Source organism: Scyliorhinus torazame, chromosome 9, assembly GCF_047496885.1.
Source record: "Scyliorhinus torazame isolate Kashiwa2021f chromosome 9, sScyTor2.1, whole genome shotgun sequence".
In the NCBI taxonomy this organism is placed as follows: domain Eukaryota; kingdom Metazoa; phylum Chordata; class Chondrichthyes; order Carcharhiniformes; family Scyliorhinidae; genus Scyliorhinus; species Scyliorhinus torazame.
Window position 1 is genome coordinate 128,760,977 of NC_092715.1, and position 15,139 is coordinate 128,776,115.

A 15,139-nucleotide genomic window follows, 5' to 3' on the forward strand; every position below is an offset into this window, starting at 1 on the left:
TCCCCTTATTTGTGCACTTAAAATAGTAGTTCACCTTCAACATAAGTATTTTGTTACCTTTCCTAAAGTCATTGCATAAATAGTTTGTGAACAGAATTGAAGGTCATCATGATTATAGTAAGCTGATGGTGCATTTATGCTGCATCTACTGGTCGGAGACTATGACCATGTACATTTAGTGCTTCTTTGAAGTTACAAAGTTCCTATATGGAATGCCCTGCGACAGAATGGTTCTTGTGCTGCTGGCATCAGGAAAAAACTGGTGATATTAGGCCATCTTTTTCTATGAAGTAACCATTAGGCTAACTAGGTTCACCGATATTTATGCAACTTGAGGCAAACAAGCAGGCATAATTAAACACAACTCAAAGTTTATTAGCCAGAAGCTGTTCATAAGCAGATAGAATGTCACAATTTGAGTCTCCTTTAAATGTATTTGAAGGACTTGAAGTTCCTGCACTGAAATTTTCGGCACAGAGGCATATAACCTCCGTAACGCTGGAAAGTAACTTCTGACAAGTTTGGAGTCCCATTCCTTGAGATTATTTGTTACTTTTGGAGACTTGTTACCATTCGACAAAAAAAATTACATTACAGATTTTGTGCCTGGCTCTTAAGCAAATAAACATAAAAGAAATGGTATGTTTGGAAGTCATTAAACATAAGAACATGGGGTGGACCACTTAGCTCCTCAGCCATTTCTACAATTCAATGAGATCATTGCAGGTCTGCTACCTAACTCCATATACCCATCTTTGCCTCATATTCCTTCATGCATTTTGATAGTAAAATCAAAAAATCCCAACTTTAAAACTTACAATCGAGCTAGCATCAATTGCCACTGGTGGAAGAGAATTCCAAACAACTTCTACTGTGTTGTGTAGAGTAATTTCACTCCTGAAAGGTCTGGCTGTAATTTTTTAGATTATGCCCCCTAATCTTAAATTACCTAACCAGTGGAAATGTTTTTCCTGTATTAACCCGAGATGTTCCCTTTAACATCTTGAAAATTTCGATCAAATCACCATTAATCTTTTATATTCCACGAAAATACAACCCGAGCTTGTGTAATCTTCCCTCTTAATTTGGCCCAGGTGTCATTTTGGTAAACCTACACTGCAAGGGCAGTTATATCCTTCCTAAAGTTTGGTGTCCAAAACAGCTCACCTCAATTCAGGTGTTGAGTAATCCAGGCTTTGTAAAGCTACATTATGTTTACTCCCTAGTCCTCTAGCTATACATTTTATCGAACATGTTAGCATCAATTAAAACATTAGAGCTAGCTCTTGGTTTTAAGTGTTATACTTTATTCATAAACAAAGACTTGCATTTATATTGTGATTTTAACAACCACCAGACCTTTCAAAATGCTTAGCAGCCAATGATGTACTTTTGAAGTGGAGTCACTGTTGCACAAAATCATGATGAAATAATTTGATATCTGGCAATGTCTTGAAATCTCTTTTCAGAATGCATCAAGCCTACTTCATGCAACCCTGGGGTATTTAATTTCTACAACTATTTGAGAACCCATCCTCTTTTGTTGCGAAGACATTTTGCTTCTTCAGAGAAGACAGTGTCACAGATGGGATTAACTGTGGAAAGTGGGCTGGCAGATAAGATCAGCTTAGCTGAAAGAAGATTGTTCTTTACAACTGCAAATGCACATTTTAAAGCTGGCTGTCCAATGCTCGCCCTTGAAGTCTTGTCCAAGATGCCAGCAGTCACCATGAAGCCAAAGACTTTACAACATAAAATAAGTTCTTATTTGACTGTTAATTCTTCATTAGAAGAATCTAAACGTAAAGTTTTGGATTGTGATTGCTCCTCACCAATAGTAAATGGTGTGGAATCTAAAGCCTCGTTTGATTGGCTGTCAAATGGACAATCTAGTTCATCTCTTAGTTTTGATTGGAGTCAATCTTCTCTAACAATTGAAGAACAACCACTGGAATTAAAATGGGATAGTGATAAAGAAGGTGAAGAGGAAGAGAATGGCCTGTCAATGAAGGACATAAATCCACCTTGTTCTAATGCCGAGAAGGTGGAAGGAGAACGCTACTGTAATTTCTCCAGCTCTGCTGATGATTTTTTAAGTCCATCGGAAGATGTCATAGCAGCACAACTAAAATTTGGGGCTTGCTTGAAGATACTTACAACAGAGCTGCGTACCCTGTCTACTGGATATGAGGTTGATGGTGGCAAACTCCGCTACCAATTGTACAACTGGCTTGAGAGAGAAATTATAGCCTTACAGAAAACATGTAATTACAATGTTGATCTGGAAACTATGAAAGATAGTTCGGAAGGTATATGGGATGAAGTACCTAACCATGAGCAAGCAGAAAATGGAGCCATTGACAAAAAAAAGTTATTTCATCAGCAAGAATATTTGCAGCGGAGGAGACAATGGCTTCTGCAAAACCAGCCCCTTCTAAGGATGTTTCTTAGCTATTGTAGTCTTCATGGATCTCATGGCGGAGGACTGGCATCTGTTAGGATGGAATTGATTCTTCTTTTACAGGAATCGCAACAGGTAATTTTTATTGCATAATAAAATATGTTCTCATGCCTCCGTGCAATGTCTTTGTTTAATTGAAACTAGAGTTTAACTAATTTTCGATTGCTCTCCTCCTGTGTGGTTCATTATCTGGTTGGCACTTTCTTATTATGCTGTACCAAAACTAGAAATATAGAGAATTGTAAGCAAATTCTTCTATTCCATGATGTGACTTATTGGAGCATCTGTGCATTTGGTTTTTGAGCGGGTTTTTAAACCTCAAAATTCTTGATAATTTTCTTTCTGTTATTGGGACTTGCTACGTTACATAATTTTAACTAGTCATTGCAAAAATATATAATGTCCAAATTTGAAGGGCATTTGAAGAAATGTACAACTGGGCATGAATTGTGTAACATTCAGTGTACAAGACAGTTAACATTTTGATTACTATGTAATCAGTTTTGTTAGATTCAATTCCTATCTGTTCACATTTGAATCGCATTACCAGTAAGCCTTATTGCCATTTTGTCAAAGTGTAAGGAAATATTTGGTGTGTCATTATTTTGTAATTTGGGGATATTTCAAATGCCTACATCAAATACATTTAAAACTTTTTCTGTAGAAAAATTGTCAGTGTTTAATATGAATTTTAATTGACAATTACAAAACCTGTGTTTTTCAGGTTTTACTTGTGTTAACTGGAGAAAATCATTTCATCAAGGTGGGTGGGTGGGAAATTGCACTTCAATTTAAGAAAAACTGGTAATTTTTCATACTTTAGAAAAAAAAGTAGCCCCAATTCAAGGAAACAAATAACTTGATTTTCAGATGCAGTCAAGCATAATGTCAACCCGTAATTATCTTTTGTTCATGGGCATCACATTTTTGACTGAGCCTCTTGATAGGCTCATAAATTTTACTTCAAACTATCTGTTTTTATTGTGTTTCCTGCCATTTGTCTGTCACTATGATAGATGATGAATAAAAGTTATTGATAAAACATAGCAAAGCAGTTGTAAAATTTAAACCAACCGTAGGTAATCTCAGTCTCCAGTGGATTATTGATGTGGTTAATTGTCAGTGCATATATAAAGAGCAAGAGGGTAGCCAGGGAAAGGGTTGGCCCACTCAAGGACAGAGGAGGGAATCTATCCCTGGAGCCAGAGGAAATGGGCGAGGTACAATATCAGTACTTCGTGTCAGTATTCACCAAACAGAAGGACTTGGTGGATGTTGAGTCGAAGGAAGGATGTGCAGATATTCTGGGTCATGGAAATATTAAAAAGGAGCTGGTGTTGGGCATCTTAAAAAGAATTAGGGTGGATAGTTCCCAGGGCCTAATTGGATGGACCCCAAGTCAGGTTACTGAGTTTACGGGGATAGGGTAGAGGTGTGGGCTTAAGTAGAGTGCTCTTTTCAAGGGCCGGTGCAGACTCGATGAGCCGAATGACTTCCTTCTGCACTGTAAATTTTATGTGAATATTGAGGGAGGCATGCGAGGGAATTGCTGGGGCCCTGTCAGAAATATTTGTATCCGCATTGGCTACAGGTAAGGTCTCAGAGGACTGGAATAACCAATGGTGTTTGTCCCTTTGTTTAAGAAGGGTAGAAGGGATAATCTAGGAAATTATAGGCCAGTTAGCCTTACGTCAGTGGTAGGGAAATTATTGGGTAAAATCCTTAGGGATAGGATTTAGTCACATTTGGAAACAAATGGACTTATTAGCGATAAGCAGCATGGTTTTGTGAAAGGGAAGTCGTGTCTCACTAACTTGATTGAGTTTTTTGAGGAAGTGATGTCTCGGATCGTGTTTTCCGGGTCCTTAGGGGGGAGGGGGAGCAGCCCCAAGTCGTGGTCCACATTGGCACCAACGACATAGGTAGGAAAGGGGACAAGGATGTCAGGCAGGCTTTCAGGGAGCTAGGATGGAAGCTCAGAACTAGAACAAACAGAGTTGTTATCTCTGGGTTGTTGCACGTGCCACGTGATAGTGAGATGAGGAATAGGGAGAGAGAGCATTTAAACATGTGGCTACAGGGATGGTGCAGGTGGGAGGGATTCAGATTTTTGGATAACTGGGGCTCTTTCTGGGGAAGGTGGGACCTCTACAGACAGGATGGTCTACATCTGAACCTGAGGGGCACAAATATCCTGGGGGGGAGATTTGTTAGTGCTCTTTGGGGGGGTTTAAACTAATGCAGCAGGGGCATGGGAACCTGGATTGTAGTTTTAGGGTCAGGGAGAATGAGAGTATAGAGGTCAGGAGCACAGATTTGACGTCGCAGGAGGGGGCCAGTTTTCAGGTAGGTGGTTTGAAGTGTGTCTACTTCAATGCCAGGAGTATACGAAACAAGGTAGGGGAACTGGCAGCGTGGGTTGGTACCTGGGACTTCGATGTTGTGGCCATTTCGGAGACATGGATAGAGCAGGGATGTTGCAGGTTCCGGGGTTTAGGTGTTTTAGTAAGCTCAGAGAAGGAGGCAAAAGAGGGGGAGGTGTGGCGCTGCTAGTCAAGAGCAGTATTACGGTGGCGGAGAGGATGCTAGATGGGGACTCTTCTTCCGAGGTAGTATGGGCTGAAGTTAGAAACAGGAAAGGAGAGGTCACCCTGTTGGGAGTTTTTTATAGGTTTCCTAATAGTTCTAGGGATGTAGAGGAAAGGATGGCGAAGATGATTCTGGATATGAGCGAAAGTAACAGGGTTGTTATTATGGGAGACTTTAACTTTCCAAATATTGACTGGAAAAGATATAGTTCGAGTACAATAGATGGGTCGTTTTTTGTACAGTGTGTGCAGGAGGGTTTCCTGAAACAATATGTTGACAGGCCAACAAGAGGCGAGGCCACGTTGGATTTGGTTTTGGGTAATGAACCAGGCCAGGTGTTGGATTTGGAGGTAGGAGAGCACTTTGGGGACAGTGACCACAATTCGGTGACGTTTACGTTAATGATGGAAAGGGATAAGTATACACCGCAGGGCAAGAGTTATAGCTGGGGGAAGGGCAATTATGATGCCATTAGACGTGACTTGGGGGGGATAAGGTGGAGAAGTAGGCTGCAAGTGTTGGGCACACTGGATAAGTGGGGCTTGTTCAAGGATCAGCTACTGCGTGTTCTTGATAAGTATGTACCGGTCAGACAGGGAGGAAGGCGTCGAGCGAGGGAACCGTGGTTTACCAAGGAAGTGGAATCTCTTGTTAAGAGGAAGAAGGAGGCCTATGTGAAGATGAAGTGTGAAGTTTCGGTTGGGGCGATGGATAGTTACAAGGTAGCGAGGAAGGATCTAAAGAGAGAGCTAAGACGAGCAAGGAGGGGACATGAGAAGTATTTGGCAGGAAGGATCAAGGAAAACCCAAAAGCTTTCTATAGGTATGTCAGGAATAAGCGAATAACTAGGGAAAGAGTAGGACCAGTCAAGGACAGGGATGGGAAATTGTGTGTGGAGTCTGAAGAGATAGGCGAGATACTAAATGAATATTTTTCGTCAGTATTCACTCAGGAAAAAGATAATGTTGTGGAGGAGAATGCTGAGCCCCAGGCTAATAGAATAGATGGCATTGAGGTACGTAGGGAAGAGGTGTTGGCAATTCTGGACAGGCTGAAAATAGATAAGTCCCCGGGGCCTGATGGGATTTATCCTAGGATTCTATGGGAGGCCAGGGAAGAGATTGCTGGACCTTTGGCTTTGATTTTTATGTCATCATTGGCTACAGGAATAGTGCCAGAGGACTGGAGGACAGCAAATGTGGTCCCTTTGTTCAAAAAGGGGAGCAGAGACAACCCCGGCAACTATAGACCGGTGAGCCTCACGTCTGTAGTGGGTAAAGTCTTGGAGGGGATTATAAGAGACAAGATTTATAATCATCTAGATAGGAATAATATGATCAGGGATAGTCAGCATGGCTTTGTGAAGGGTAGGTCATGCCTCACAAACCTTATTGAGTTCTTTGAGAAGGTGACTGAACAGGTAGACGAGGGTAGAGCAGTTGATGTGGTGTATATGGATTTCAGCAAAGCGTTTGATAAGGTTCCCCACGGTAGGCTATTGCAAAAAATACGGAGGCTGGGGATTGAGGGTGATTTAGAGATGTGGATCAGAAATTGGCTAGCTGAAAGAAGACAGAGGGTGGTGGTTGATGGGAAATGTTCAGAATGGAGTACAGTCACAAGTGGAGTACCACAAGGATCTGTTCTGGGGCCGTTGCTGTTTGTCATTTTTATCAATGACCTAGAGGAAGGCGCAGAAGGGTGGGTGAGTAAATTTGCAGACGATACTAAAGTCGGTGGTGTTGTCGATAGTGTGGAAGGATGTAGCAGGTTACAGAGGGATATAGATAAGCTGCAGAGCTGGGCTGAGAGGTGGCAAATGGAGTTTAATGTAAAGAAGTGTGAGGTGATTCACTTTGGAAGGAATAACAGGAATGCGGAATATTTGGCTAATGGTAAAGTTCTTGAAAGTGTGGATGAGCAGAGGGATCTAGGTGTCCATGTACATAGATCCCTGTAAGTTGCCACCCAGGTTGATAGGGTTGTGAAGAAGGCCTATGGAGTGTTGGCCTTTATTGGTAGAGGGATTGAGTTCCGGAGTCGGGAGGTCATGTTGCAGCTGTACAGAACTCTGGTACGGCCGCATTTGGAGTATTGCGTACAGTTCTGGTCACCGCATTATAGGAAGGACGTGGAGGCTTTGGAGCGGGTGCAGAGGAGATTTACCAGGATGTTGCCTGGTATGGAGGGAAAATCTTATGAGGAAAGGCTGATGGACTTGAGGTTGTTTTCGTTGGAGAGAAGAAGGTTAAGAGGAGACTTAATAGAGGCATACAAAATGATCAGGGGGTTGGATAGGGTGGACAGTGAGAGCCTTCTCCCGCGGATGGATATGGCTGGCACGAGGGGACATAACTTTAAACTGAGGGGTAATAGATATAGGACAGAGGTCAGAGGTAGGTTCTTTATGCAAAGAGTAGTGAGGCCGTGGAATGCCCTACCTGCTACAGTAGTGAACTCGCCAACATTGAGGGCATTTAAAAGTTTATTGGATAAACATATGGATGATAATGGCATAGTGGAGGTTAGATGGCTTTTGTTTCGGTGCAACATCGTGGGCCGAAGGGCCTGTACTGTGCTGTATTATTCTATGTTCTATGTTCTATGATGAAGATGATTGATGAAGGAAGGGCAGTGGATGTTGTCTGCAAGGACTTCAGTAAAGCCTTTGACAAGGTCCCTCACGGCAGTCTGGTACAAAAGGTGAAATCACACGGGATCAGAGATGAGCTGGCAGGATGGATACAGAACTGGCATTGTCATAGAAGACAAGAGGGTGTGCAGATATTCTGGGTCAGATATTCTGGTGGAAGGGTGCTTTTCTCAATGGAAGGCTGTGACTCATGGTGCTCTGCAGGGATCACTGTTGGGACCTTGGTTGTTCGTAGTATCTACAAATGATTTGAAGGAAAATGTGACTGGTCTGATTCGTAAGTTTGCAGACGACACAAAGATTGGTGGAATTACGGATAGTGAAGAAGATTGGCAGATGACACAGTAGGAAAAAGACCGGCTGGAGACTTGGGCGGAGAAATCGCAGATTGAGTTTAATCCAGACAAATGTGAGGTAATGCATTTTGGAAGGTCTAATACAGGTAGGAATTATGCAGTAAATGGCCAAACCCTTGGGAGTATTGACAGGCAGAGAGATCTGGACGTGCAGGTCCACAGATCACTCGAAGTGGCAATGTAGGTGGATAAGGCACTCAAGAAGGCATACTGCATGCTTGCCTTCATCAGACAGGGAATTGAGTATAAAAACTGGTGAGTCATGATGCAGCTGCACAAAACCTTATGCCACATTTGGAATACTGTGTAAAATTCTGGTCGTCACACTACCAGATGGATATGGATGCTATGGAGATGGTGCAGAAGAGGTTTACCAGGATGTTGCCTGGTCTGGAGAGTATTAGCTATGAGGAGAGGTTGAATAGACTTGGATTGTTTTCACTGAAACGACAGAGGTTGAGGGACGACCTGATAAAGGTTTGCATGGGCAGAGTGGTTAGTCAGGTGCTTTTTCCCAGGATAGAAAAGTCAATTACTAGGGGACGTAGGTTTAAGGTGCAAGGGGGAAAGTTTAGAGGAGATGTGCATGGCAAGTTTTTTTTTTTTACACAGTGTGGTGAGTGCCTGGAACTCACTGCTGGGTGAGGTGGTGGAAGCAAATACGATAGCAGCATTTAAGAGGCATCGAGACGAATACATGAATAAAATGTGAATAGAGGGATAAGGGCCCCGGAAGTGCAGAAAGTTTCAGTTTAGACATGCATCATGGTTGGAGCAGGCTTGTAGGGCCAGAGGGCCTGTTCCTGTGCTGTATTGTTCTTTGATGCAACACTTGCTCCACACCAAACTAGCGATGAAAAATTGATGTTTTCTTGAATGTAAAATTGCATATCTCATTATTGAAGGATAAGAACTTTATGAGGACAAGTAGGTCATTCCAGCCTTTTGAATCTACTCCACCATTCGATATGGCCATGACTGATTTTGGTTCTCAAATAAATTTTGGGGATGGCAAGCGTTCAATGCATTCCCTTCTGACTCTGACAGGCCTGCTGACATTTTACACTGAATTGAGCGTTGATTGGCAGAAGGTGGGACTCCCACCCGCCATTCATCAGAGGTCCTGCCTTGGAGAGCTGCCATCTAATCAGATTGGGAGGGTAGGGGATTCCCTGGGTGTCAGGAGGAGGGACGACCTTGGAGTTGAGGGAAGGCCAGACTCCCAGGTCCTTGAGGGGATGGTGCCCGAAATCTGAAGGGGTCTTCTGATTGTGGCCCCCGCCAATCCCTTCCCAACTAAGGCAAGGATGAAAACCTTTTCACCTTGATCCGATGAAGCCCCTAGTCTAAACATTGAGGCTGAACAGGACAAGGCCCTTCAGTGGTCACTTGAGAGCCTTAATGGGGCATGGGCAGACTTCTCGTCCGAGACCTTGCTGCCCAACTGTAAAATTGTGTCTGGGTCAGGCCGGGCAGGGTTAGGGGGGGATCTTGTCCATTCGATTTTACACTCCCTCCACTTTGCGGGAGGTGGGGGGGGGGAGAAACATACAAGTATGACCAATGAGAAGTTTCAGGGACTAAGACCATTCCAAATTAGGGAAGAATTTTTAATGACCCATTGATATTGGCATATTCACAATTAAAGATGAATTTTTAAATATACAGAATTTCAAAACATGTCTATTGATGTTTTGTTTTTAGGAGCATTCGGTGAAACAGGCCACTAGTCTTTTGGTGCAACTTGCATCAATACCCCTTCTATTTGCCTGCACTGCAAGCTCGAAAACTGTGGTGGCTAACCCGAGACTCCATCTGAGCAACCTTACTCATGACATTGTGCATACCATTGTGGAATTTGATTCTCCTCCACATCCGGACATCAGAAATAACAAGGTAGGTGTTAATTTAGCACACATATCAATCTATTGTAGAGCTGACAATGTCACATTTTGATAACAAATAAAATGTCTATGGCAGCCAATTCCATCCAGTGTTTTGGCCATCCACAGTCAGTCACATTGGCATCAATGTAAAGGTATGTGTTGTGTATTTCTTTATTTTAAGTATTGCTAAAATTCAAAACAAGCAAGTCACAGATATTTAAAGTTTTTTAAAAAATATTTTTATTCTCCTTTTTCACATTTTCTCCCAAATTTACACCCACCAACAATAAACAATAAGCAGTAACGAATATAATGTCAATCCCCATATCAACAACAACAATCGCAGCCTCCCACCAACCACCAAACAACTGCCCGCGTGTTAACATAAACAAATAACAAAAAGGAATCCGGAATCACCCATAGTTACCATTAACACATACAGTCGTCGTTTCTCCCCCCCCCCCCCCCCCCCCCGGCACTAAAGTTCGATGTTATCCAATTCTTGAAAGTGCCTAATGAATAACACCCATGAATTGTAGAACCCCTCCATCCTTCCCCTCAGTTCAAACTTAACCTTCTCAAGAGCCAAGAATTCCAACAGGTCCCCCCGCCACGCCAGGGCACAGGATGGAGAGGTTGCTCTCCATCCCAACAGGATCCGCCTTCAGACGATCAACGAGGCGAAGGCTACAACATCTGCCTCAGCACCCGTTTCCAACCCCGGCTGGTCCGACAACCCGAATATCGCCTCCCTAGGGCCCAGGTCCAGTTCACACGCATCTTCTACCCCCTCAAAGAGCCGGCTCATCCTCATCCTTGGAAGGTGTGCTCTATATATACACCAGCTGTATCAGCTCCCTTCTGGAGCACACCAGAAACCCTCTCCCAACTCTTCCTCCCACTTTGCTTTGATCCCTTCCAGTGGTGCCTTCTCCTCTTCCAAAATAGCCCTGTAAACCGTCGACACTACCCCCATCTCCGGTCCCCCTGTTGTCAGCACCTCCTCCAGCAATGTGGAGGCCGGCCCCACCGGGAAGCTCTGTATCTCCTTCCTGGCAAAATCTCGAACCTGCATGTATCTAAACATTTCCCCCTGCTCCAGCCCATACTTCGCTCCCAGCTCCTTTCACTTCTGCAAACCGACCCCAAGAAACAAATGTTTTAGTGTCTTAATCCCATTCTCCTCCCATTTCGAAAATTTCCGTCCCACTTCCCTGGCTCAAATCTGTGGTTCCCCGAATCGGCATTTCCCTTGACCCTGCCCCCAACCCGAAGTGTTGGTGAAACCGCCTCCAAATTCTCAATGAAGCTATTATTACCCGACTCCCTGAGTATTTTTCCGGGGCCATCGGGAGCGGCTCTGTTGCTAGCGCCTTCAATCCCGACCCCCTATACAAACTCTCCTTCATTCTGACCCACTGGGAATCAACCCCTCTGACCCAGCTCCGCACCTTCTCCACATTCACCGCCCAGTAATAATACATCAGGTTCGGAAGACCCAAAACCCCTGCCTGCCTTCCCCTCTGTAGCAGCACCTTTCTAACTCTGACCACCTTCCCTTCCCCATACGAACGAGGTAATCGTTCCTTCAATCTCTCTAAAAAATGCCTTTGGCAGGTAAATCGGCAGGCATTGGAAAATAAACCGAAATCGAGGCAACACGTTCATTTTAACCGCCTCAGATATTTAAAGTTAACACCTTTCGTCTTTATGCCGGAATATTCATTAAGTTTTTTTTTAAATTAAAAGCAAAATGAAGTCCACTTTTTATTATGGTTCCAACCACTTAACCTTCACCATGATGGTGAGGTAATAAATTGGAGGATTCATCCTTCTGATTCAACTTAAACATGCCTTGCAAGCCAATTGGCTTCTCATAGGTCAGATTGCAAATAATGTTCAAAAATCGACAGTTGATTTTTCTTTTAAATTAATGATCAGTGAACGTGGAATTTGCTGACAGTTTTACTTTGTTGTGTTCAGTTTACTTTGTGCCAAAATAGTTTTTGTCTTAAGAATGAAAGAGTAACAGTAATTTGAGAGACAATTTAAGCGAAAGCATCCAGATTTCTGTCACAAATGGACCAAATTCCATACCATTCTAGCACCAAATATATTTCTTGTCCACTTGAAGGCAGATAGATATGAATGATAATAGCTATATCTGTACATGTGCGTAACTATTTCTATCATCTGGCTATTCGGCATCCGAAGTAACAATAACAACAAAATGCAGATCCTCAGGGAAAGTACATTTAGGCCTATAGGAGTACTTACAGCAAGTTGTAGTTGGCCAGTGTTTGGAGGCCGAATATGGACTTTCTTGGGAGATGAGGACACGAGAAGAAGCATTAAGAACAACAGAAGGGAAGTGTGCATTCAGGGCTGATTATTATATTACTGCAGCTTCAACTTGCATAGGCTTTGAAAGCATGTACAATTGTAATTTCAAAATTTTCAATTATTTTCCCTTGTTAGCACTCTTTAAAAATAAAACCAAGTGAATTCTTAATGTAGCCGTGTTTCCCCATTTTTCCCATTCTCTCACTGAAGGTACTGAGGTCTGTTTCCATGGATCCTGGCAGTCCTGGATTTGGACCTGAGATCTTAGGCATTGGCACAGTAATACACGAGCGCCTATTAGAATGGATATATACCTATAATATATTAAAATAAATTGTTCTTATGTGTGTCTGTCCTGTCAACATTTTACTTTATAAATTCCTATAGCCACGGGCTAGGTATAGGGTAGAATTAAGGGGGTGGGAGTTAAGTAGGGAAGATGACGGACGATAGAAGGGATTGGAGGCATAAACCTCCGGTAAGGTTAGTAACGTGGAACCTTAAGGGACTGAATGGGCCGGTTAAAGGCCGTGTTCGCGCACCTCAGGAGCTTTAAAGTGGGGGTGGTCTTTCTGCAGGAGACGCATCTCCGTGTGAAGGACAGTTAAGGAAGGGGTGTGTCGGGCGGGTTTTTCTTGAGGTTTGATTTGAAATCGAGGGGAGGGGTGATTTTAATGAGCAAGAAAATAGGATTTGTGAGTGCGAAGGAGGTGAGGGATGCAGATGTGAGATATGTGATTGTGAGTGGGGTATTGGAAGGGGCACCGGTAGTGTTGGTAAATGTGTATGCCCCAAATTGGGATGATGTTGGTTTTATGAGGGAGTTGCTGGCAGCGATCCCGGATTTGGCTACGCACCAGTTGATCATAAGAGGAGATTTTAACTGTGTCCTGGAGCTGAGGATGGATACGTCGAGCCCCAGGTCAATGGGTAGAGTACGAATGGCGTGGAAGCTCGGGGGGTTTATGGAGAGGATGGGTATGGTGGACCCATGGCGTTTTCAGAACCCAGGGGGAAGAGAGTATTCCTTCTTTTCACATATCCCTAAGGTGTATTTGAGGATTGACTATTTTGTAGTGAGCCACAGGAGACTTTGGTTGGAGTGGAAGGGGCAGTGTATGCGGGGATAGTTATCTTGGACCATGCACCCCACTGGCTGGAGATTTGGCTTAGAACAGAACGAGAGCAGAGGCCGGGGTTGAGGATTGACTCGGGGTTGTTGGCGGATGGAGGTTTTTGTGATGAGGTTTGTGCGGCGATTAAGGAGTATGTGGAGTTGAATCAGAATGGGGAGGTGTCGGAGGCCATTTTTTGGGAAGCACTGAAGGCATTGGTCCGGGGAGAAATTATTTTGTTTATGGCTCGTGCGGATAAGGAAAGGAGGGTGGAACGTGGCTGTCTAGTGAGTGAGATAGTGGAGGTGGACAGGCAATATTTGAGGGTGCCCACCGTGGAGGGATTGACGAGGAGGAAAAGGTTGCAGGGGTAGTTTGACAGGCTGACAACTGGGAGGGCGGTAGGGCAACTGCGTAAGGCAAGAGGGGTGTAATATGAGTATGGGGAGAAGGCGAGCCACATGCTGACGCACCAGCTGCGGAAGCAGTCTGCGTCCAGGGAAATATTGAAGATACGGACTGGGGCTAGGGATGTGGTGTCGGAGCCAGGGAAGATAAATGAGGCATTTAGAGAGTACTACCAGGGACTTTACGAGGCGGACCCAGGGGGAGAGGATGGGGGACATGGGACGAGCTAGAATTTCCCCAGGTGGAGGAAGCAAAGAGGCAGGCGTTGGGAGGAACCTCTGGGGCTGTGGGAGGTGCTGGATAATATCGGGTATGAAGTCGGGGAAGGCCCCTGGGCCGGATGGGTACCCAGCGGAATTTGATAAGGAATTTGCAGCGGACCTGGCGCTCCATCTGTTGGGGGCGTTTAATTAAGCACTGAAGAAGGGGGAGTTGCCGGAGACGATGACGCAGGCAGTAATCACACTAATCCCCCAAAAAGGGAAGGATCCGGTGGAATGTGGGTCGTATAGACCCATATCACTATTGAACACGGATGTGAAAGTATTGGCTGTTGTTGGCAGGGAGGATGGAGGACTGTGTCCCGGGGGTGGTTGCAGAAGATTAAACAGGCTTCGTGAAGATCAGGCAGCTCGCGAGTAATATAAGACGGCTGTTGAATGTGGTGATGAATCCGTTGGGGGCTCTGGTACAGGAGGCAGTGGTGTCCATGGATGCGGAGAAGACATTTGATCGGGTGGAGTGGCGGTACCTGTTTGACGTTTGGACTGAGATTTGTGGCATGGGTGCAGTTGCTATATGTGGCACCAAGGGCGAGGGTGCGGACAAATGATATGAGCTCACAAAGCTTTGATTTACACAAGGGTATGAGGCAGGTGTGCCCACTGTCACCGTTGTTGTTTGTGCTGGCCATAGAGCCGTTGGTGATGGCTCGCGGGGGGGGGGGGTGGTCGGGGGAGTGGCGGGGGATTATGAGGGGACAGAGGGAGCATCGGGTGTCGCTCTATGTTGCTCCTGCTGTATGTTTCGGATCCGTTGGAAAGTACGGGAAGGATTATGGGCCTGTTGGGGAGGTTTGGAGGGTTCTCTGCGTACAAACTGAATGTAGGGAAAAGCGAGAGATTCCCGGTGAATGAGCTGGGACAGCGGGCTAATTTAAATGGGATGCTATTTACTGTAGCGCGGAATCGGTTTAGGTATTTGGGGATTCCGGTAGCGAGGGAATGGACGGGGTTCTGCAAGTGGAACTCAATGAAGCTGGTGGAGGAGGCTAAGGAGGATCTTAGGAGGTGGGATACACTGCACTTAACGTTGGCGGGGAGGGTCC

General features: G+C 44.6%; 1 protein-coding gene across 3 annotated transcripts in view; it reads left to right on the forward strand.

Moving 5' to 3' along the window:
* The window catches only part of LOC140429471 (dmX-like protein 1), a 366,142-nt gene that overhangs the window by 219,816 nt on the left and 131,187 nt on the right, over positions 1-15,139 (forward strand). For all 3 annotated transcript variants that reach the window (XM_072516509.1, XM_072516511.1, XM_072516510.1), the window contains exons 24-25: positions 1,470-2,536; positions 9,765-9,956. In XM_072516509.1, the coding sequence (XP_072372610.1) occupies positions 1,470-2,536; positions 9,765-9,956 (1,259 nt within the window). The remainder of the gene's footprint in view (positions 1-1,469; positions 2,537-9,764; positions 9,957-15,139) is intronic.